Raw genomic sequence first — 24,016 nt, 5'->3', positions numbered from 1 at the left:
CGTAACGCTAGAGGCAAAACTGGACCACAAAATAAACTCCCGCCCTGATTTCCAGTGTGATTTATTTCCGTACAGTGGCCGCTCGTCGCCCCTAACCTCTTCACCAAAAAAGGCCTACCTAAAGTGATATTCGAAAAATATGTCGACGTGTGCCTATATAAAACGAAGAAATCTACCACGCGGGTGAAATACACAGCACGATTTACAGTGTGTTACAATTTTATTGTACATTTCGCGGCGGGGTAGTGGTCCTCGCACCACGCCCCAACTCTCACCGTCACCAAACAGCTCACGGGGTCGAAGTCCGATGCACGCGGTGCAAAACGACGTCGGCCGCCGCCCGCGGCGGTTCGGACGTCGTCTTCGACGGTCGGGGGCCGCATCGACACTTCAGCACCCACTGCACCGACAGCGTGATGAGACGCGCATCGTCCGAGTCGTATTTGGGCGGGAACTGGTCCGCCCACAGGTCCGCCCCCGGTTCTAGGTACTCCAAGAGCAAGTCCGACGGCTTCTCCGACGAACCGGCCCCTGAAACCACGCCCCCGCGTCAGTAGTGCCAAGACAAAACTAATAGTTTTTGTCTTGGAGACCGTCGAAACAGACGTTCCTCTCTTAGAAGAAGACATGGAAAATCACGCAGAATTTGAAGTGGTCGAACCTAATGACAATTTAGAAGACGAATTGCCTCAGCAAATAAAAAAAACGAAGCCATTTGTCTTTGGATGCTAAACTAATTGTTTGAATGTTTACAATTTTATAAGAAATTCGGATGGGGAAGTAGGAGCAGCAATAAAAACAAGTGATATGACCAACGTTCTGAAGTCAACTCAAAATGTCGCAAATGGTATAGTCAAGAGGAAAGTGAGAGAAGATGCTGGTAAACGCAGGTCTAATTAGGCGTAGTAAACTACGCCAAAAGTGCATTTAGACCAAACGTGGTAAGACACTCACCACAGAGAAATAACGTGCAAAGCGCATAATAATGCTGAGTCCAAAAATGGTTGGGTCGCAGATGCGTTATTTTTGTAAATTAGAAAAATTCCAAATACATCTTCATATAAAGAAGAAATTGAAGAATATCTGTACGAAAATGATATATATTTTAGAGAGCTACACGGGGTCGGTTGTAAAAGCACTATATTTCTGGTGGAAGTATACCTTCGCAGATGAAGTCGACGCGAACGGTGGTGCTGAGGGTGGGACTGCAGGTAGATCCCGGAGCCGGACAAGTGCCGCAGTATTTGGGCCGGAAGCGTTTCCTACTCCTGCAAGGGCCGAATCGCAGGAAGACCGCCTCGCCGAGGCGGTGCGTCGCCTTGCACTCGTGGCCCTTCTGAAACACCGCCCTTTAATTGAGCCTAGAGCAATTTCCTTCGAAATGGAAACCGCATCGTCGTAAAATGAAACCGATTAACAACCGGGAAATAACGATGGTTTAAGGAGACGCTGAAAAATCGCCGGCGTTAAATCACTACGGCCGTTAAGAATTTCGCGAGAGAAAACGTCGGGACTCACCCTCAGGTGATGTTGGCGTAAGCGATCCGACGTTTCGTCGTCGTCGTTCGCGCACCTTCTCGTCTGACAGATGCGGGTCTCCGTTTCAGGCAGACACCGCGCGTTCAGGTTCGACTCCCTGGACGACATCCCCGAGCCGCAACGGCTGCTGCAGCCCGTCCACCGGGAGAAGACCGGCTCGCAGGAGGGCGGCTGCTCTGCTAAAAGTTACGCGGGTTGTTCGTATTTGTAAATTCAACGGGCGTCGTCGAAAGGAAAATACTACAGGGTGGCGTCCGGAAATCGAGTTCGGAGACTTGCAGGAAACTTTCAACGTGGTAAATTAATGGCAGGAAGTCACATAACAACAATTCCGCGTTATTGCTTGTCAAAATAAAAGTGTTTCAGAAATCTATCGTTAGAGGGCGCTTTACCTAAAACTGCTGCGGCAAGAAGTGATGCGCCGCAGGTGGCTATGATTGTTACGTTCCAATTTCGATATTAGGTCATGTTTCCAGTAAAGTAAAGAATTACCTGTGTATTTGGGTTTTATTAGTTATTCCATTCTAGTGTGTTTGGTACTTTCCTCCAAATTAATCTTACTTTATGTTTTTGATTGCTTTCTTCCCTCTCTCTGGGAAGATAAATCAGTGGTTACTTTTTTCCTACCTTTTCCTCTGTGTTCGGATGTATAAATATGTAATGGTATGGCGGCAGGATATCGAAAAGACTCCTTTCACGTAATTATTGTTTTGCTGTTGTTCGAGCTGTAATGATATACGGTAGAATCAGCAATTATTCTTACATACATACGGCCGTTAGTTTTAGGGATTTGGAACGTGTATGCTGCGTTTAATTTGGTCGTGGTGCCTTATCTTACGTTTTGGGTTTGCCTTACGGTAATTTTTTTTTCTCGTTCCTCCATTTTGTTCAAAGCATGCCGCAATGCAGTATCTATGGCATTTATTTCTGCTACTTGCGTATTTTATATTGAAGTCAAACAATTCCTCTTCGTGAAGCCACCAAATATCGGACCGGCTTCTCGATTCTGTACGTTGCTTTACTGAGTGTTCCTTATATACATTTTTTTTTTAAATATTCCAATTTTTTAATTTAAATTTTCAAACGTGGCATGATATTCTCGTAGAGAAGGTGTGGATCTTTTGCGCATGCGTCACCCCCAACTAATTGAGCTGCCACATTGCCGCAATTATTCTGAAAAAATTGACTAATTTTCATAAGAACGCAAAATTAGTCTCTGAAATCCGAATATAATTGGCAACGCCGAGCTAGATAATTGCTATTGTCAGAGAATAGTAACAGTCTATGCCCTTGTTGTTTAAATTTTTGGTAGTTACGATTTTTTCGTGTTTTTGTGAAAATTTTGTTGTGTTTGTGGTCAAAACTGTAAGGAAAACAATGTGATTTAACAAACTGCAAGGATAGCTACACAGGAAAGATGTTTAGGTAATATGTTTTAGTGTACAAGAATTACAGCAAATATAAGAAAACAAGTTTTACTACAACAATCACAAAAAAAAGATAGAAGCGAATTTACAATAGCGGCCATTTTTATTTATCTCGTGGCCAGTTTAAAAGCTTCTTGGCTTCAACGGTTCCGATGTTATTCGCGTTTTTATGAAGCGTCTACAGAGAACGGAGAACGAAGAACGGACAAACAGACAAAAAAAAAATTTTCGACGCAACTAAAACCAACTAAAACCAGCGTGAAAACTTTCTAAAAATTCGATGTCACCGATTTTGTCGAAAGTAACGAGAGTAACAAATTTTGAGGATTTGTGATTCTGCTTAAGGCAATCTGTTCTATTTTGCAATATCAGTTTAAGTAAATAAAATACAAGTAAAATTTAAAAAAAAGTTCTAGGTAAAATGTTTGTTGTAAAATGTTTTAGTGAGTGACCTTTACTAAATCAGCACGCTGATTAGATATTTCCTACCAGGTTTCCGAACTCAATTTCCGAACGGCCCGTATACCTGTCTGGCTGTCGCACATCCACTCGCGACAACACTGTCCCGGCACATCGACTAGGCGAGGGTGCTGGCATCCTCGAGGCGATATGTATTCCTGGGGGCACAGCGAAGAACAGCCATAGGTGCCATTCTGAAACAGTTCGGAGTCGTTTTTCCAAGGCCCTTTAACGGGTTTTCCGTGATAAGCGATTAATTAGAACTGAGGTTGCTTTTACTTGATGAAAATCCATTTATCACAATAAATAAGAACTAAAAATTCAGATTTTCATGAAATTATATGTTTTTACATGACAATTGTTTCGACAACACCGCGTCTGACCATAAAACCTTAATTAATGTTATTGTGAGAATTTAATTTCAATAATGGAGAGATATTGAATGTCTCATTTTGTTAATCTCCATGACTTCCAATAATTTAACTTTCTACTTTTTAAGAAAGAATTCAATTGTCTGTCCGTTCCAACAAATGAAGCAAAGACATCATCGATGTATCGATGTTCTAGTATGATATTTCCCAAATTATCCATAAAAATCTCGGCTAACGAAGCACTAAGTGGGTTTCCCATAATCAAACTTTCTTTAGAGATGTAAATCTGTCCATTAAATTCAAAATAATTTTGGTCTAAAGATACTATTAAGCAATCTAATTAATCTTGTTTCACCAAAGGGTTAACCTGTTTCCGAGTTAGGGTGAAATCTACTAAATCCATCTCATCCATAGGTGGAATACTGGGAAATAAGTTTTGTCCATAAAAAAACAGTTCCAAACATTCCTCCTAATTGCCTAATTGTAATGGACAATGCAAGTTATCACAGTAGACAGTTGACTAAAACCTCTTCCTCATGTGACACAAAAGCAACAATCCAAAACTACATGTACAATAACGAAACCGAAGTTTTTAACATCCCTCCACAAAGTTGGGCAAATTCTGTTAAACTTACAGAAAAAGCAGAACAATCGTACATACATATTGCAAATAATATAGAACAAATAATAATTAGAACAGGCGATGATAGCGATAATGATACTAATATATTATGTATATTATAAATATTGTGTAGTATCTTTCCTAACAAAACCTCAAATAATTAAATTCTAAGCCAAGTACGGACCTGTTCGGCCATATTTCATTCTTACAGCTTGCCCGGGCGTTTCCTTAGTTCGGATCAGTTAGTCACTTATATCTATGAACAGACTTTAGCTATGATCAGATAAAAACAATTGCCATGATACACAAGCCCAAGTGTCAAGCTATAAACATGTTTGAAAACTTTGGAAAGTACATGATAAAATGTTATATTAAAAGTAACGAAAATCGACAGACGGCGTTAAAACTATATTTCCAGAGATATCCGGAAAGAACGCAACCTAGCTCAAAAATAGTTATGAAGTTAAAACATCGTCCACAAGAATACGGATCTTTTGCCAAAACCGCGGCCTAGGACATATAGAAGCCTAGCCAGAGATAGAGAGTTGCAAGAACTAACTATGAACTATGAACTAACTATGAAGAGAAACACTGGAATTCCACGTAGCAATACCGTGCGGGTGCTTAAAAACACATGTTAAGGCCCTATCGACCCGACGAGTGCATCAATTACGGCAACGAGATTTTTCTCCAAGACGTGCATTTTGCAGGTGGCACCTAAATAAATGCCAAGAAGACCCCGATTTTACCAGGAAAGTTATTTGGACGGATGAGGCGACGATTTCTGGAAACAGCAAGTTCCCCATGCTATGGTGGAACAAGCGAATCAAGGAAGGTTCAGTTTTAAGGTATATTGGGCCATCTATTTTTGATGGAAATTTAAATGCCGAAAGGTACCAACAAATTCTAGAAGAGCAGGTAATTCCGTCTATCGACAATTTACCGCTTCAGCAAAATAATGAGCTGTACTTTTTCCCAAAACTCTATTCTTAAAATTAAACAAGTTATAGAGGACCTTTAAAATCGCACAGTTCTGAGAATCACCCACTCTGTAGCTCAAACACGCCTTGACATATCACGATGCGGTTTTCAGTTTTCCACTTAAAGCCACAGAGGCCCCTGGAATTTGAACCACCCTGTACATTACGGCGACAAGGGGCGAGTCTGCGCGAGTAGTCAAAGTGACGTCAGACGAGTTTCGCGTTTGTTTTCGACGGGGGTGCGGGGTGCCCGGCGGGCGAAGGGCCCCCGCATCGTACAGAACGCTCCCTTTCGGACGGTTAATGAATTTTTCAACGCGAGAGCGTGTGCGCCGTATAGATAAAACCCGATAGCCTACAAAAATATCCCAAGTATGTTCCCGATCCGATTGACCGCGCTCAATTTTAATTGAATAAATTTCGATGCCCCCCGCTCCCCGCAGGGAAAACAACGGACTCGTCCATTTTACCGACCAATCGATTGGAAAATAGAACTGAGCGTTGATTCTTTTTTTTTTACACAATGTTCTTAAAAATGTCAAAATAGTGTTATAAAACATAAAAAAAAAATAAAAAAAAACTTTTTTGCTATGAAATTATTTATTTTGTCGCACTTAAGAATACATTACATATACATTTACCTGGCACACGCATTGCGTCCTGCAGTCGAGATTGAACGTCTCTCCGTGTCGATACGTCCTGTTGTACACCACGCACGGCACCCCCGACGATTCTGCAACACAGGACGGTGTAGGTTTCACAACGTGACAGGTTACGACGCCCACCTTGCTATTCTTTCTATTTAATATTTCGTCCAATTTTTTCTACGAAAGCCCTCACTCTTATGGACGTTTTTAGCTTTAGCACACCTGCATATTGGAAATAAATTTCGATGATTTTTTGTTAAACTTAAGGAAAAATTCCATGTGTCAGGAGAGTTATTATGAGAAATATTTATTTCAAGTAATATTTCGATACTTTTTACAAAACTTCTGGATTCATCTTGTTCGCTTCTTCAGAGATTGACTGAAACTGGATCGAATTTTACTAAGTACCTGTTTACATATAGTTTGAGGGGGGCGGAGCTAAATGAGAGGCATAAACACCGTCTCGGATGACTGATTCCCATATTGGTGACAGGTAACGATTTGAGTCGCGGTTCTTTCGTTGATGGAAGAATTGATTACATGATAAAATTTTATGTAAGTTTCGTGATTGTGTTCGGCAACTGCTGTTGAGTTTGTTTGTCTTAGTCTTAAAGCTATTTCATGTTCTTTGAGTCTAGTTGATATTTTTCATCTCTCCAATGGTGCAAACTCCTGGCATCTCGAATGGAAATTTATCTTTGACAGATCGAAGATGTTGAGAGATTTTTGGACAAGTGGTAAATCTGGTTTTGACGTTATACTTCTTTGCAACTTTTGAAATGTGGTCAGTAATATTTTGAATGTAAGTTAGGACAACAGCGGCAAGTATGGGATTGCTTTCATTGCTATTGGAAGATTATGGTGAGGTGTAATTTGTGATGGAACGCATAATATCTTCAATGTGGTAATTATTATTGGGAAGAGTAGAGGAAATTTGTTTTAATGCTGGATTCAGTGACTCGGGCTGAGATAGTTTTACGACTCTGTAAACAAGGGAGTTGATAACCGACGATTTTTGGGTCGCATGGTGATGTGACAATGCGTAGGTTTTCTGTAAATACAATGACCCAATGTGAGGTCTGATTTTCCATTGATAAGAATATCTAACAATGGGAGGTTATTATTAGTTTTCAATTCAATGGTAAAACGTATGTTAGGGTATGTAGAGTTTAAATGTCCAAGAAAATCTTCTAGGGCTTCTTGACAGTAAGGTCAAATAACAAAAGTATAATCGACGCAGCGTTTCCATAATATTGGTTTTACATGGAAGGTATAGAGAGCTTTCTACTCAAAGTCTCCCATAAATACATTCGCAGTGACTGATGATAGTGGAGAACCCATAGCTGTTCCCGACGTTTCTTCAAAAATTTGACCGTTATAAGAACAATATGCCCCAGGAAAGCATTTTTCAATTAATGTGAGAATTTTTGGTTCCAGATTTTTAATATATCTGAAATGATGTCGAGAATTTCGGGAATAGGAACTTTGTTAAAGAGGAATTTTACGTCGAAACTAACCAGAATATCTTGTGCATCTAATTTAATGCTTTTTAATTGTTCAATGAAGTGAAAGGAATTAAGTACAAAACTATCAGTTTTCAGTAGAGGGTTTTATTAAAGAAGCTAGATATTTTGCTAGAGGATCTGTTGGAGGGGTAATCCTGGTTTGTGAATCTTTGGAGAGACCGGACGAACAATATCAACTAGGCTCAAGAAGTTGCCGAACACAATTACTATATATAAACAGGTACAGAGTAGAATGCTAACCAGTTTTAGTCAAGCTCTGAAGAAGCCAACAGCGAAACGTTAGCAAGTTCGACTGAAGAAAAACCGACGCAGGAGGAATCCAGAACTTTTGTAAAAAGTATTAAAATAGCCTGAGGAAGTTTCTTTGAAAAATTAATATTTCGATAATTTTCGCATTCAGCTACCGTTGCGGACATTTATATACCGATAGAAGCCTTTGATCAGCCTTTATGAAATATAATGTTCATATCCGGGCGGCGGCCTAATACCGCCATTACGGCGCCGCCAAACAAAACCCGAAGCGTAATTACAATCTAACGGGGAATACATTATTAGACCCTCCCGCCCCCGCCCCGCAGTCACGCAACCGCCCCACGCCCCCCAACTTAATTCGTTTTCGATGCACGCTGCAAACGATCGTTATCGCTCGCATTAGCGGCATTTAAAACCGGAACTCAACCCCGCCGTAGGGCGGAGGGAGGCGGGGTATGATCTGTTCATAGATAGAAGAAAGTGACCAATTGCCTTTGAATGGTATTATCCAAGGGTGGTCATTATCATAGAATACAACAACATTATTACCTAAAGTTTCGGAATTCAAATTCAGGTAAAATTGTGGTCCGTGATAGAAAATAATTTTATGCCTATCTGTGTTTAATATTCTTTGGTTTGGTATAATACTTAGTTTCAGTTTATTTTTAGTTTAGTTTCAATTTATTTTTTATTTCGTGTGTAATACAGCGTGTGTTGAATCGTGTACGAATTATGCAAAATGTGTTATATTTATGAACAGACTTTACTTACCTCTGCATATACCGTCGGGATCGCCGTGCTTGTACTTGCACGCGAGTCCTATCCGCAGGTCGCATCGGTTCTCCTCGTTGCAGGGTTCCCCGACCTGTCGCGGACACTGTCTGCAGTCCGTGCAGTCGCGTCCCGTCACGGGACACGAACACGGATTGGGACACGGCACTATCGCACTATCTTCCTGAAACCAAAAAACGGTGACGGCATGAAGGGCGCCGACGGAGGGGGAGCTTATCGATTCTCGGCGTCGGGATCGTGACGAAACCAAAAGAAAAGCGCCGCCACGCGTTCGCGACGCCGAACCCCTCCCACCCCCACCGACCCCCATCGAAATCACGGCGATTAATCGAATTTATAACGAGCGAGATTTTTAGACGACATCAACGACATTTTTGTTTTCCTTCTCCCCCCGAAACGGGGAAAAGGCGGCAGCTGTCCGGTCTTCCCCACCTCCCCCGAGAAATAAAAAGGCAATTTAATTGCGTCCTTTGAAATGACTTCGCGTAACGGGGAAAAACAATAATGTCAATTTTGTTCATAACATCAGAAAAGATATATTTGGTTAACGTAATTAATGTAATCAATTGCAATAATTAATATATTCTATTCAATAATTTAATTAAACTACAATCAATTTTGTTCGTTACATCAAAAAAATTAAATTTAATTATTGTAGTTAATTTTCCCTTATTTACTCTTAATTAAATTAATTCGTAAATACATTTAATTAAAAATATGGAAAAGCCTACAAGCCGGAAAGATTGACAATAAACTAATAAGAGTTAACCAATGTTTATGCAAAGAAACAAAAAATTGTGTAATAGGTAAGAACATTTTGTTCACTGTGGACCAAACCCTAAGAATCAACCTATAAAAAATATACAAGGATCCAAGAAAAGCATATTTTTCAACTAATCAATTAATGGGTTTATTGTGTTAACGATCTATAATTAATTTAAAAAAATATTATTCCTAATAAATTCAAACACATTCGAATTCAAAATTAATTAAATTAAACTAATGGTCAATGGCAACGATGTGAAACAAAAACGTAAATAAGGGACCACGGCGGCGATCAGGTAAAGCTAACATAAAAATTAAAAACGCTGTTTTGCGCGTAACGGACCAACGAACTAATTTAATTACATTAACTAATTAATCTCGTGCTGTTTTCCCGGCACACCCCGCGACCCTGACTAAATAAATTTAGGAAACTTTCGACGCCGAAAGGGGCGGGGTGGTATCCATGTTTCCACGTTTCCGGTGGATATTTAATTAGTTTAGAAATATAAAAGGTGCAAAACAAAAAAAAAGCAGATCATGGAAGGGGGTAGTCGACTGAAACGATAGTAGTCGTGTCTACCTCGTACTGGGCGGGACCAGGGATCAAACCACGCCCTCCGCCGCGTGCGTCTCTTTAAACGCGGGCGTGGCTAACAATTTAGCGCCGCCCCCGTTTAAACAACTCTCGTGCAATAAAGCGGACCGAAAAAAGGGCCGGAGGGTGAAGAACAAATGTGTATCCGCGACGAGACAGTCTCCATTAGGCGCCCTCAATCATACTGTATCCCCTTTTGTCGCGGTAACGTGAGTGACGACCGAAATGAATTTCGGCGTTCTTATGAAAAATCCTCCCCTCTCCCCGATATAATAAAGTATCAACTTGTTGTCTCGACTCGTCCGCTTTGTCATCCCCCCTAACTCTGCCCGCCCTATGAATGTGTTGTTTTCGTTGTCAGGTTGATGTTTCGTTCAATTGAAATTTATTAAAAAAAATCTTTTTTAGATTTTCACGAAATTATATATATTCACATGACAATTGTTTCGACTGTGTCTTTATCAGATGTAATATTTACAAACTACCTGCTACTATATATACCGAAAAATGATATTAAAACCTTAATTAATGTTATTGTGAGAATTTAAGTTTAATAATGGAGAGGTATTTAAATCTATCTGACCGTTAAGCAATACATTTGAATGTCTCATTTTGTTAGTCTCCATGGCTTCCAATAAATTTAATTTTCTAGTTTTTGTGGCTGTACTTAAAATATCAAAATTGTCGTCAAAAATGTGTTTTTCTGTGTTTAAGTGTGTAGCATAATTAGAATCTAGACTATTGTTTTTAAACGCTCTTTTATGCGTTTCTTGAAGGATCTACCTGTTTGTCCAATATACATTTTAGGACATGATACGTAACGTAACGAAATCACCCTGTATCCTCGACGGTACGGTGTCCCGAATGCGGATAATCAGTTTCTTTCTGCGTCCCTACTAAATCAACCCCGTAGTCCCCCCGTCCCGCCCCGCTAGTGGGGCCTGCGGATATTAAACGGGCGTTTCGCGTATTCTCTTAAAAACGAATCCCTTGTACCATTTAGGCCGCCCTTTTAGGCGCTGCACTTTTTCAAATCTCTCTCCGCCTCCCCAAAGTCCCGTGCATTGTTGGTGCGATGTGGGGTTACAAAGGGAACCCGGGATTCGACTTCCTTTTGTCCCGGCTCGCGAATCTTTCGGGAAATCTCGCCGAAAGGGCTGCTTTTGACGAAACCCTTTGGCGTTCCCGGCCTTCTTTTTTTTTTAAAGGGCGGCGGAGAAACAACGCGGGCTCTCTCCCGATCCCGTAAGTCCATAGGCTTTCGTCCGAACTCTAAGCCCAGTTTTAATTGGTCGGAACGTTTCTTGTTAGCCCGGCTCAAACATGGTAATTAACAGAGCAGCGTGGCACTTGGCTCAATAGAGGACCTCCGTCAATCTGTTGGAAGGATGCTACGTGCTAGCTCACGAGTTGTTAGAACCTTTAACCAAGTGGATCGTGAAAACACTCTAGAAAAAACATGTTTCGACTAATTTAGTCCAATCAGGAGATGGCAAAAGAAAATATCACGGTCTCACTCCCAACTCCGAGGTATTGAACCTCTCCTCGTGAAAAGACTTCGCGTCTGGGGATTGGCTGGCTCCTACATGCAAAAGAAAGTAAAAAAAAACCTACAGTAAGGAATTGTTTATCGTCTAGCCAGATTTAGAATACCAGAAAATAGTAGCAAACTTCTCGAGGTTTTGTCGAGTAAAATCCGACTAAAACGTCTATTGCCAAAAATATTGAGCCACACAAGCGATGTGGATTTAAATTGCCATATATTTCGATGGACAAGTTCTATATTGGAAAATTAAAAATTTCCAATAGCGCCTTCTTGACAGAATTTCTCCTGTCACCGTCAGGTCAAAGATAAAATCAAAGTCGAAAAGCCATAGGGATAGGCTAGGTTAAATATTGGTACGTATCAGACCACGGAATATTAAAAAATTGATAAAAAACCAACTGGTTACACCAACAACCAACCTTATCCCTGTGTTTTACTTTGCCTGCCGATAACTAACCGTTAAAAATACTATGCAAATCTAGCGAAATGTCAACAACATAAGCAAAGATCGTCTTACAAAAGTACACTTAGCTCGAAGAGATCTACCAGGAGAGTTGACGACTCGACTCCACGTAAGATATGACTGAACTTTTATATTGTTTACCCCTGATTTTAGATTTATAACTGGAACAAGAAGAAATTACGAATATAATAATAATTTAACCGATGAACACAAAAGGCGGAGGCTCGAATTTTGCTCTGAAATGAATAGAAGATCTCAAGAAGATAGAACTATTCTAAATAAAATAATATTTAATTATTTAATAATAATTTAATGAATTTAATTAAATAAAATTTAATTTGACATCGAGATGGCGCACCTCCACATAATGTCCAACCGCTTACCGATTATCTAAATAATAAATATAGACTTCCGATAGGTAGCCAAGGAACTATTAAATGAAAGTTTACAAATGATAACAGAAAGACTATCATTTATTAATATGAAATTGTAAGAAAATATATAGGACATTCCATAAAAAAAAGATGTTGCTGTCATTTTGGCAGCTTGAGATCGTCGTTTGTTTTTTCTGACATTTCTAAATATCCACGTTTCAGAGGCCTCCAATCGATTAATCGATCGATTAATCGATTGGCCTTTATTGTCCAGTATAGCAGTGTGGAGTGAATGTAACATTTTACAAAGCCATATCGAAGCGTTAAGTTAAGTCTGCTGTTGCTTAGCAAGGTTCTCATATTAATGAACGCAGTTCTGGCTTGCTCGATCCCGCTACGTATCACTAAGTCTGGATCTAGATCTTCAGTTAGCCAACTACCGAGATATCTGAATTTGGTGACCTTTTGGATGGTCTTGTTTTTTATTCTTATATTTAAATGCATGTTTCGTGTTGTGCTAACGACCATTACCTTCATCTTGCCTATACCGATGTTCAGTCCTAGCCGTTCTCCTTCAATGTTTATTCTATCTATTAGTAGTTGTAGCGGCTTCTTGGCTGTCGAGTATTATGACTGTATCATCAGCATAGCGAAGGTGATTAATGGTCCGTCCGTTGCATAAGATAATTGAGCAAAAATCTTCGAACTTTCGTATTTACACTTTTTCGAAATATAATGAGTAACCCAGTACATCACGGATAGATTTCCTCTCTGCTGTATAATCGCGACGATTCATCGCTCGTTCTCGTGACATTCGTGACCTTAAAGGAGTCTTTTCGATATCCTGCCGCTATACCATTACATATTTATACATCCGAACGCAGAGGCAACGTAAAATCACCAGAGAGAAAGAAGAAAGCAATCAGAAACATGAAGAAAGATCAATTTGAAGGAAAGTAACAAACACACTAGAATCCAATTAGCACGAGAAGCGCGATTTATTTAAAAAACCCAAATACATAGGTAATTCTTTACTTTATTGGAAATATGATCTAAGGTCGGATCAACTTACCCCCGAAACGTCTCTCTTGGCGTTACGAAAGTCCCGCGCCTCCGTCGCGACGCCTATGAACGCTACGACGAACACAGCTCGCCAGGCCATCGTCTCCGGACGTCTACAAACAAAATCGAGTTGAAAACGGGACGCGAAATATTTGAAATAGAGGCCCCACCCCCGATACTCCCGATCCCACGCGTGTCGTACAAAATCTTTTCCACAACTTGCCCGGTTACGACCGTCACGTTGTTTTACTAGGCGATTAGTAACTCGACATTCGCGGCATAGTTTGCGAGCGCCCAGATTAGACGAAATTCCACTCGGTTGGCGAACTATGCGACGCGCGTCCTCCCCCTCCCGAAGGGGATGGTTGCGGTCTTCGAATAAAATAGACGATGCGTTGGTTCACGGTCAATATGGCGACAAAGGAGCCCGGCAAAGGAAAATAGCGAGTCCGACAGGATCGAGAAACAATCGGGACGAATGGTCCGTAAAAACGGGTCAAACGCCCATAAAGGCGTTCCAGACACGCTCGAAAGGGTCCGTGTTGTTGTTAAATTTGGTATACATAGAAGAGATTCGACAACTACTTGTGCCGATCCGTACAGAGCGGTTCAGTAGGACGTGAGAAGAAAATACACTTGTTACATTAAAGCAAAATATTGTTTCATTAGATATTTTTTACTCCGATAGTTGTTTGATACATTTCGCAGGTACGAGGTGTGTTCAAAAAGTAAGGCGACCTTTACATTCGATATTCGATTTTTTTTGTTATGTTCACCGTTTCAGTCCGCCTGAACATTTACTTTTTTGTGAGACGGAACCGTTGGACGTGTTTTGTGTGCTGTGCTGTCAAAAAAAAATGGAATACTGCAAAACACAAGATGGCCGAGAAGACGCCGATGACGAACCCCGCCCCAACACGTCAATAACTGATGAAAGTTCGCATTTGTTAACTTAAACGCATCATGAAAAAATATTAGAACTTATAATTTAGGTAGGTATAAGCCCAGTCGCATACGATTTGGACCAACGCCCACATAAAGTTGCATTTATGAACTAATTTTTATTTTTTTGAAATAACTCTAACAAAAAAAACTGTCAAGTCAGGGGTTGCAGAAACGAATATACGAGGTGTGTTCAAAAAGTAAAGTGACTTTTGTAATTGGCTGGGCTGCTTAAAAAAAATGGTCTAAGAATATGCATAAAATTTTGTGTAAAAAATGTGTTACGTTCCAATTTCGACCTTAGGTCATATTGCCAGTAAAGTAAAGAATCACCTGTGTATTTGGGTTTTCTAATTAAACCACGCTTCTCGTGCTAATTCCATTCTAGTGTGTTATCCTTTTCCTCTGTGTTCGGATGTATAAATATGTAATGGTATAGCGGCTGGATATCGAAAAGACTCCTTTCACGTAATTATTGTTTTGCAGTCCTTTTTTTACTAATAATTACATTCGAATCACACGGCAAGGTGCGCAACTATTCAGCGATCGATGGTACCACCCGATAGGATACTTTGGTTACCTGTAGGGTTGAGCCATACATTGACTATCAATTTTATTCGAAGTATCGATACCTCGACTGAGAACATTTCCAGTACCTACTAGCTTTCTTAAAATTATATGTAGAAAATCTCGACGATTGCTATCCAGATATATAAATTTATTATAAAATTTTCCAGTTATATACAGCCTCTATTAGCCATATCGATTCGTTAACCCTATCTATATTGTTTTTTGGTCTAACTACGCAAATCGCGCGTTTTTCCGGCTTCACTTTTCCGTTAGTCGAGGTTCTGCAAGCAACAAGTTTGTAATTTTGTGGAAGTTTTACCTATTTTAGGGATTTTGAACCTGTATGCTGCTTTTAATTTGACCGTTGTGCCTTACCTTACGTTTTGGGCTTACTTTACTTTTCCTTTCGGCACTATAACCTCCCGTAAGGGGATATTCAGCCCGACAACGGTAAGTTTTTTTTTCTCGTTCCTCCATTTTGTTCAGAACATGCCGCAATTCGGTATCTTTGGCATTTATTTCTGTTACTTGCCTATTTTAGATTGAATAATTCCTCTTCGTTAAACCACCAAACATCGGGCTGGTTTCGCGATTAATCGGATGTAGGCTCCGCAATCCTAACGTCCAATCAGAACCCGTGTAACGGTAATCTATTTCTGTTTTATTTCACGATGCCACTTTAATTTTCGGGTTTTTTAAATAATTCCTGTCTGATCTAGCTCTAGGGTTCTTCTCTAAGGGTTTTATATCGCGAGACAGATCAGTAGGAATTCGTAGACCTACGTAACCGACCCGTCGCGCACCGAGGCTTTTGTGGACACTCGAGTATTATTTCCCGAGGTCGTCTCGACCGAGTTATTAACGACGACCCTGTTACTGACCGCTTACATCAGCAGAGCAGGCTACCAACCAGGTCCGATCGTCGCGCAACTCACACCGTCTTTGAGATTCCTTTATTTTTTTTTTTATTACTTCTGAAATTCAGTAACGAATTTTTTTCTTTTCGGTCTTATTTGCGTAAGTCGATTCTTTCAAAAAACGAACGTGGCAAATGGAATACAGTGCTACAAAATACTTGAAATGTTGACAACGGCATATGGTGCATTTACTTTGAACAAGAAAATGTTTATAAGTGATGTGAGCTGTTCCAAGATGGCCGAGAAGACGCCGCTGACGAACCTCGCCCCAGCACGTCCATAACGGATGAAAGCGTCGAAGAAGTGAAACAAATGGTGTATTGGAGAAGTGACTGAATACGTCGCCATTTCTATTGGCTTGTGCCATGAAGTTTTGGTTAGTTGAGTAGTAAGTGACGAACTTTGAGTATAACGTTGTGACGTCGAAACCCAATGGAAGAACACAGAATCGCCAAGACCGAGTGATTGATTTTCGCTCCGTAGTACATCAAGAGTTCTTAAGGTCAATAAAGAAGTAATGGGCCGTTTGCGAGAAAACGGCCTTACGTGGAAAACAATTCATGGATTTTGCATCACAATAATAAACTTTTCGGGGCAAAAACAAAACCACTATCATGGCCCGTCCACAGTATTCACCGGATATGGCCCAAACTCACGAAAGGAAGGAGGTTTCGATAAAGAAAAATCGCTCGAAGAACTCAAATCTATACCAGAAAGTGCTTCGAGCTGTATTTTGATAAATCTTAAAATCTTAAAGGTGAACACACCTACGTTCTAACGTCGTCATCGATCCAGAAATATGAACTAGACGGAGCCTTCGTCGAAGTAATAACTTAAACGTCCCTCCCTTCATCTCCCGACACGCTCCCGGCTTTATCCTTTTATCCTTTCCCGAGAAGATTACGTAATAACAAAATCGCTACGTCGCCTTTTTTTCACCGGACCCCCGCCGCGCCGCCTCCCGGCCAAATCGCATCGAAACCGTCGCCGTAAATAATACGGCCGGATTCCATTTCCCCCGCACGTTACGGACAATTTCGCTCCGCTGCCGAATCAAATCCCACACGGTGGTCGTCGGTTATTACCGCGGCGTTATTGATTCATACCGCCAGGATCCGATCATCCCTTTTGAATAATAAAATGTCACATATCTTGATTTATCCCCGATCGGGTTTCTGCGAAACGAGCGGTTCTTCGTTTAAGGGCTGCGAAGTTACATCGAACGGCGGTGCACGATCCCCGCCATCCCCAGTGGTGGAATGATACAAACTTACATATACGCTTAAGGGATGGTCGGGATCAGGACGAAGACCTCACCCAAGAAGGCGGGGTTTTTGTCTCGGTCTTCCTTTTTTGTATAGTCACGCCACCAGAGAAGTTAAAGTGTCTTAGACTTGGCTTTGCTGCATCCGAAGCGAAGACCAGAAATGAAAATTAAATTAGACGTATTTGTGAAGACCTCAGCCTTAAACCTGACTTTGCTGCTTCCGAGACGAAGACCAAAAACGGAGCAAAAGGATTTTAAAAATAATCACAGACTCTCATTGGAATCATTTCAATCATTTGTATCCATGAATTCCAGAATACCTTGCATATCACAAGATTGAGCCCATTATAGGGGCCATACTCCTAAGTTGTTGCTTGGCAGCCTTAGTTATAAAATTTGTACCAAGCTTCTTAATTTCATACCGTCCATTTTCTGGAATCTGCAAAACTGCACACAGTCCCAAAAACCCATAATCGCTCTTGCTGATGTGCATGTTTTTGGTTCCTGGTACGCAAAGCGGAAGTCGATGCACGCTTGTCAGCTACACGCTGTCTGTCCAAACATTTGTGACGGAACCTATTGAAAATGGAGGGGCTGAGGGATCGGGAAGTATTAAAAAAAAATAAAAATCGCGAGTGCAAGGGTCTACAAAAAAGACCATTTTTCAATGAACTTTTATTGTTGACAATTTTTCAAAAATATACAGGGTGCGCCGCAAATTCAAAAACGGCTGAAAAATGGGTCCCCCCATTATTGAAAATTGGCAATAATCTGTGTTTTAGATGTCAGTTTCTTTTACATGACGATATAGCCCATGTAGACAGCTTAAACTTTTGTATTTACGGTTTTTAAATATTGTACAGGGTGCAATGTTAAAAAACATAATAAGTACCCCAAACTTGCAGCTACCGACTTCAGACTTGGGAGAGAAGTAGAAGTCTATAGTCAATAGCTAATCCGTTTAAACTGTGTTATAGGCCATATCAAAAGCTACAATTTCCTTTTTAATACCATCCAGCATGACTTACCCATTTGCGGGAATCATTATTTTCCAGTCTAAAATTACCGTATCTACCTAGTCACTACATTTTTGAGACTGCATCGCTATCATTGGACGTCATGGTCAATTGTTTTTGTAGACAGTTCACTATCGGCGTTAATAAAGCACGATCCCACTTCTGATATTACAAATTAATGTTAAAAAAAACTAAAACCCGTATACAGCGGCTTTCATAACAAAAATCGAAAAATATCAAGCAATAAATAATTTTAACTGGTCTAACAATATAAATATATCGAGGGTACCCCTGGAAATAATTATGGGAAAACTACGATCGATAACAAATTAAGGCAAGTCAATTTTATTTCCTTCATTCCATTCCCATATTCGTGTGCCTTGCCGGGGATCCGTCGCACTCGTTGCCGGTCCGGTTCGCGATACCTCAGAAGCGGGATACGTCCGTAACAAACAACATTACGGACGCCGTATGTTTAAGTCGCCCTCTACGGCGATACCGGAGACGAGGAGAACAAAGCGCATCGCTCCCTCCGTATCGTCTTATTTCGGGATATTTAATATTCCTTTGTTGCGAAACCGACGCGGCTTCAGATTCTAATATGAACAAACAAGGAAGAGTGTATCGAGCGGATCGTGATCGTGGCCGTTTGTGTCAGAGCTGAATTTACAGAAGTCATCGCGACATAATAACTTTCCGATTCCCAATCGAGTGAGAGCGAGGTGAAAAATTCCACATCTGCGAACGAATCGATCATTTCGTGTAATTTTAATGAGCGCCGCGAGCTTCAAAGCCGAACCGATCGGTTATCGCAGTCGTCGACAGGAGGTTTGATAGATGACGAGTTAAATCACGACGTCGAGATCACCTTTAGATTAGATAACGGTTACACCGGGCACTCAAATGAACCGAAAAGTTGATCGCAATACCCTCGAAAATGCCTGGGTTTCTGTTCGTCCTAGGGCTCCTGGGTGTAGTGGCTGGTGCACCGCGTCACGATGTTTCGCCCAAGATCATCAACGGAACAAACGCGAACGACGGAGAATTTCCCTACATGGTGAGAGAACACTGTCCGCGGTCTGCAATCTTTAAACCTTTCCTCTAGGAAAAACAAAACTTATTTCCTAGTATTTCATTATAACTCGGAAACAGGTTAACCCATTGGTGAAACCAGATTTATTAGATTGCTTAATAGTATCTGTAGACCAAAATTATTTTGAATTTAATGGACAGATTTACATCTCTAAGTAAGGTTTGATTATGGAAATCCCACGTAGTCCTTTGTCATGTCATGGATACTTTGGAAAATATCATACCAGAACATCCTTTAAGTAAAAGTTTTTTATGGTGGTATAGATACGTCGATGATGTCTTTGCTTACTTTGTTGGAACGGACAGACAATTGAATTCTTTCTTAAACTACATTAATTCATTACATAATCGTATAAAATTCACTATCGAGATTGAACAGGATAACTCTATTAATTTTTTAGCTCAAAACAAATTAGATTTTTCAATTTATCATAAACCTTCACACACGGACACAGTCAAATTACCCTTATACACACAAAATGGCTTCACTCTTTTATACGCAGACTTCTTAATACGCCACTCTCAACAGAAAATTACAACAAAGAACTTAATATCTTAAACAAATTGCTCAAAATGTGGTTTAAAAATAGCTTTCAGAACTAACAACACCTTAAAAAAACAATAAAATGAAGTGTCCAAAATGTCAAAAATCAGGTGCCTACAGGTTGAAATGCGGACCATGTCCTAAAATTTATATTGAACAAACAGGTAAAGTCTGTTCATAGATATAAGAAAGTGACTAACTGATACGAATTAAGGAAAGACCCGGGCAAGCTGTAAAAATGAAATATGGCCGATCAGGTCTGTACTTTGCTTAGAATTTAATTATTTGGGGTTTTATTAGGAAAGATACTAAACTATAAAAGCAAATTTGGCGATTTATTAGAACCCAAAGAAAGGAAGTGAACGAACTAGTCGAAACAAATCAGATAACAAAGGAAACCTGGGTTAACTACCTAACCGAATTGTATGAACCAGAGAAACCCGAGATTGAACTGAATACACCCGAAATAGTGACGAATCGCAACGCAGAAATTGAGGTAGCCGACGTAGCTGCAGCTCTTCAAAAACTAAAAAACAGGAAAAGTCCAGGTAAAGATGGTATCCCAAACGAGTTACTTAAATATGGTGGCCCGTGTCTTGCACAGCAGCTAACATCCCTCACTCGGAAAATTCTCTACCAACATAGAATACCCGATGACTGGCGAACTAGCATCACTATCCTTATGTTCAAAAAGGGAGATAAGAAAGTACCCTCAAACTACAGAGGTATAAATCTCTTAAGCACTGCACTGAAACTTACAACAAAAATTATAGCAAACAAAATCAACAACTTAACACCCTTAGCCGACGAACAGCAAGGATTCAGATCGGGCAGATCATGTACAGATGCGGTTTTTGTCATAAGACAGATAACAGAAAAATCAATTGAATACAACAGACCGGCATACATGTGTTTTATTGATTTGGAAAAAGCGTTCGATCGAGTGCGATTAAGAGACGTTTTACACCTCCTTTACAACAGACAAACTCCACACAACCTCATCAAAACGATAGTAAATATATATGAAGCAAACCAGATCGAAGCAAAAATAAATGGGATCCTGACTGAACCAATAGCAGTGGGCCGAGGTATCCGACAGGGAGACTCCCTGAGTCCCCTTCTCTTCAACATTATCATGGACGAAGTAATAAGAAATGTACGATTACTGAGAGGATACAGAATGGGCGACCATGAAATCAATATTCTGTGCTACGCTGATGACGCCGTACTGGTGGCTGAAAGTGAAGACGATCTGCAACGACTATTACATCGATTTAACTGCACTGCCAAATCACTTAATATGATAATATCGGCCCAAAAAACTAAATGCATGACAACATCAAAAACACCATTAAGATGCAAATTAGAAGTTGAAGGCAAAATCATCCAGCAGGTAATGAAATTTAAATATTTGGGCATAGAAATCTCGGGTTATGGTGATGTGGAGGCAGAGGTCAGAGAGCAAACAACAAGGGCAACAAGAATAGCAGGATGCTTAAGCGACACAATTTGGCGAAATAAAAACATTAAAATCGAAACCAGATCGAGAATTTACAAGGCAATAGTAAGACCAACCATGACATACACCGCAGAAACCCGACCAGACACAGCGAAAACTAAACAATTACTAGAGACAACCGAAATGAGGATACTTCGTAGAATAACTGGAAAAACGCTCTTGGACAGAGAGAGGAGCGAAAATATAAGACGAACATGCAGGGTGGAAAACGTTAATGCGTGGGTATTGCGTAGAAAGAAAGAATGGAACGAGCATATTAGTAGAATGGACAACAGAAGAATAGTCAGAATTGCACGCGACAAATCACCATTGGGTCGCAGGAGCTTAGGTCGCCCCCGAAAACGATGGAGTGACAACCTGGCAGTGGGATAGGCAGAGACGACGAAAATGAACAGGCAATTTGCCTAGACTAAAGTAGGAAGAAGAAGAAGAAGTTTATGTTTTATGTTTTATGTTTAAATCTAAAATAAAATTACAAATTATTTTTATTACCTACTTAAATTACTTAAAATTTAAAAATGTTTAAAAATGATCAATTAGATTTAAATACCTCTGCTTTATTGAACTTAACTTCTCACAACATCAATTAAGGTTTTGTTGTCATTTTTCGGTATATATAGTAGCAGGTAGTTTACAAATATTACATTTGATAAAGACACGATGTTGTCGAAACAATCGTCATGTGAAAATATATAATTTCGTGAAAATCTGAACTTTTAGTTCCTAATTATTTTCATAAATGGATTTTCATCAAGTAAAAGCCACCTCAGTTCAACTTTCCTCTAGGTATCCCTGCGGAAAGTTCGCGACGGGGAACAGCACGAATGCGGAGGGTCCATCATATCCGAGCGCTGGATCTTGACGGCTGCTCACTGTGTCTGGGGGTGAGTGCGACGAAAAAGTTCGGTTATCGAGTGTGTATCTACCTCGTCGTTTCAGCCAGTTGCTCGTGTCAGTGCGGTATGGTTCGGTACGGTTGGACGAGGGTCACGTGGACTACAACTACACAATGCCCATAAAAACCCAAATCGTTCATCCGGACTATACCAACATCGCCAACGACAGCGGGTGGTTCATGCTGAACGATGTCGCCCTGTTGGAGGTAACTTACGGCGGCAGCGCCAAAATTTCCCGCTCTGAATATGAAGGAAACAAAGTAGAGTAACAATTTGTTATTATTTTTCAATAGAATCCCCTTAACTTCAATACACTTATTACATCTCTTTATTAACAACTCAATAGCTTTAAGAAAATATTCTTTTGGTTTGTCTGCAAAATGAGCTAAAACTCAACTCGTCTTGTTTAAAATGCTGTCAATAAAAACTATTTGGCGCAAGACTTTTATCGCGATACTGGAGCTGCATCTATGTCAGGCCGGGAAATTTTGGCGCTAACCTCGTATCTCCGTTTGTGAAACCACCTCTGCCTTCGTGGTCTTCACCAGCTCCAAGACCCATTGCCGTTCGGACCTGATGTCGGACCGGTACAGCTCCCGGACCAAGATGACCCAGAGCCCGTCGGAAGCACCGGAGTGCTGTCGGGATGGGGCAACATCGACGACCACAGCACCCAGCCCGAGGTGCTCCAGAAAATCGACCAAATTTTATACGACCAAGAATTCTGTTCAGCGTATTTCGCAGTCAACTCCATATGGTACTACGATCGGTACGGTTTCGTCTGCGGGGGAGTACCGGGAGAACTGCGACGCGCCTGTTTCGTAAGCGAGACGTGCCCGTCGTTGCCTCGTTGACTTCCGTTTTGCAGGGCGACTCTGGCGGACCCCTGGTGGTGGACGGAGTCCAGCGCGGTATGGTCTCCATGGGCGGAACTAGGTGCGCCGTCAGTCCGACCATCTTCACGCGGGTCTCCGTGGTCCGCGACTGGATACGAACGGTGACCGGGACGTAGTAATTAACCGGAACCCCCGGAGCGCGCGTAAACTTCTCCCCGCCTCCATTGTTCAACCCCCCTCGGTTAATAAATCCCTCGGGGACGAAAGTTTTTGTTTGCCCAAGATGGAATTCCCGCCCCCGCTCTCCGTTTATTACGTGCTTAAAGTAAAACGGCGGTGTTTTGCCTCCCTTCCCGTGCCGGACTAAACGTATATTAAACCCGAAACTTGGGACCATTGTTCCATTGTTTTGCTGGGGGTTGATTTCGCGCGAATCGTGCCCCGTTTCGCATCGATCGCCTCCGTGGCGACGACTGTGCTGAATGACGAGAATCCTACGTCCTATTGAAAAAAATCACATCCGCTGGTAAAAGTCGTACCAGATAAGGCCCAAATTTAAACTGCAAGCGCGGTTACGTTCCAATTTCGACCTTTGGGTTTTATTAGTTAAATCATGTTTCTCGTGCTAATTCTATTCTAGTGTGTTTGGTACTTTCCTTCAAATTAACCTTACTTTATATTTTTGATTCCTTTCTTCTTTCTCTCTGGGAAGATAAATTTACTTACAGATACTGCTTTTTGCTAGTGATTTTACCTTGCCAATGTTATCCCTTTCCTCTGTGTTCTGATATATAAATATGTAACGGTACAGCGACAGGATGTTGAAAAGACTCCTTTCACGTTATAAATGTTTTGCTATTGTTCGAGCTATAATCAAATACGGTAGAATCAGCAATTATTCTTGAAGCTTCACTGGCAGTTAAAATCAAAATTGCTTACTTACGGCTGTTTGTTTTAAAGTTAATCTTTGCTAAGTAAATAATATTGATCTGACCGA

The 24,016-nt window shown here is 40.7% G+C and overlaps 2 protein-coding genes across 3 annotated transcripts in view; one reads left to right on the top strand and one right to left on the bottom strand.

Annotated features, from left to right (window-relative positions):
• Positions 1 to 36: 36 nt before the first annotated feature.
• The window catches only part of LOC132707781 (CCN family member 4), a 34,257-nt gene continuing 10,277 nt past the window's right edge, over positions 37 to 24,016 (bottom strand). The window contains exons 2-8 of one of the 2 annotated variants that reach the window (XM_060679722.1): positions 13,431 to 13,533; positions 8,595 to 8,778; positions 6,040 to 6,131; positions 3,493 to 3,619; positions 1,519 to 1,715; positions 1,162 to 1,336; positions 37 to 531 (exon numbers count right to left, since the gene is read on the bottom strand). In XM_060679722.1, the coding sequence (XP_060535705.1) occupies positions 290 to 531; positions 1,162 to 1,336; positions 1,519 to 1,715; positions 3,493 to 3,619; positions 6,040 to 6,131; positions 8,595 to 8,778; positions 13,431 to 13,520 (1,107 nt within the window). In that variant the 5' untranslated portion in view covers positions 13,521 to 13,533 and the 3' untranslated portion in view covers positions 37 to 289. Of the gene's footprint in view, positions 532 to 1,161; positions 1,337 to 1,518; positions 1,719 to 3,492; positions 3,620 to 6,039; positions 6,132 to 8,594; positions 8,779 to 13,430; positions 13,534 to 24,016 lie in introns of both variants that reach the window. The other variant, XM_060679721.1, reaches the window with a different exon arrangement.
• LOC132707463 (chymotrypsin-2-like) lies at positions 18,534 to 23,301 on the top strand. Its single transcript, XM_060679329.1, has 5 exons — positions 18,534 to 19,189; positions 22,074 to 22,171; positions 22,227 to 22,389; positions 22,732 to 23,004; positions 23,052 to 23,301. The coding sequence occupies exons 1-5, from the start codon at positions 19,070 to 19,072 to the stop codon at positions 23,193 to 23,195; spliced, it is 798 nt and encodes a 265-aa protein (XP_060535312.1). The 5' UTR covers positions 18,534 to 19,069; the 3' UTR covers positions 23,196 to 23,301.

The sequence above is a fragment of the Cylas formicarius genome, unplaced genomic scaffold (genome assembly GCF_029955315.1).
Source record: "Cylas formicarius isolate icCylForm1 unplaced genomic scaffold, icCylForm1.1 PGA_scaffold_9__14_contigs__length_23061073, whole genome shotgun sequence".
NCBI classification, from domain to species: Eukaryota; Metazoa; Arthropoda; class Insecta; order Coleoptera; family Brentidae; genus Cylas; species Cylas formicarius.
The sequence above is the reverse complement of the archived record's forward strand: the minus strand, read 5'-3'. Positions and strand labels throughout refer to the sequence as shown.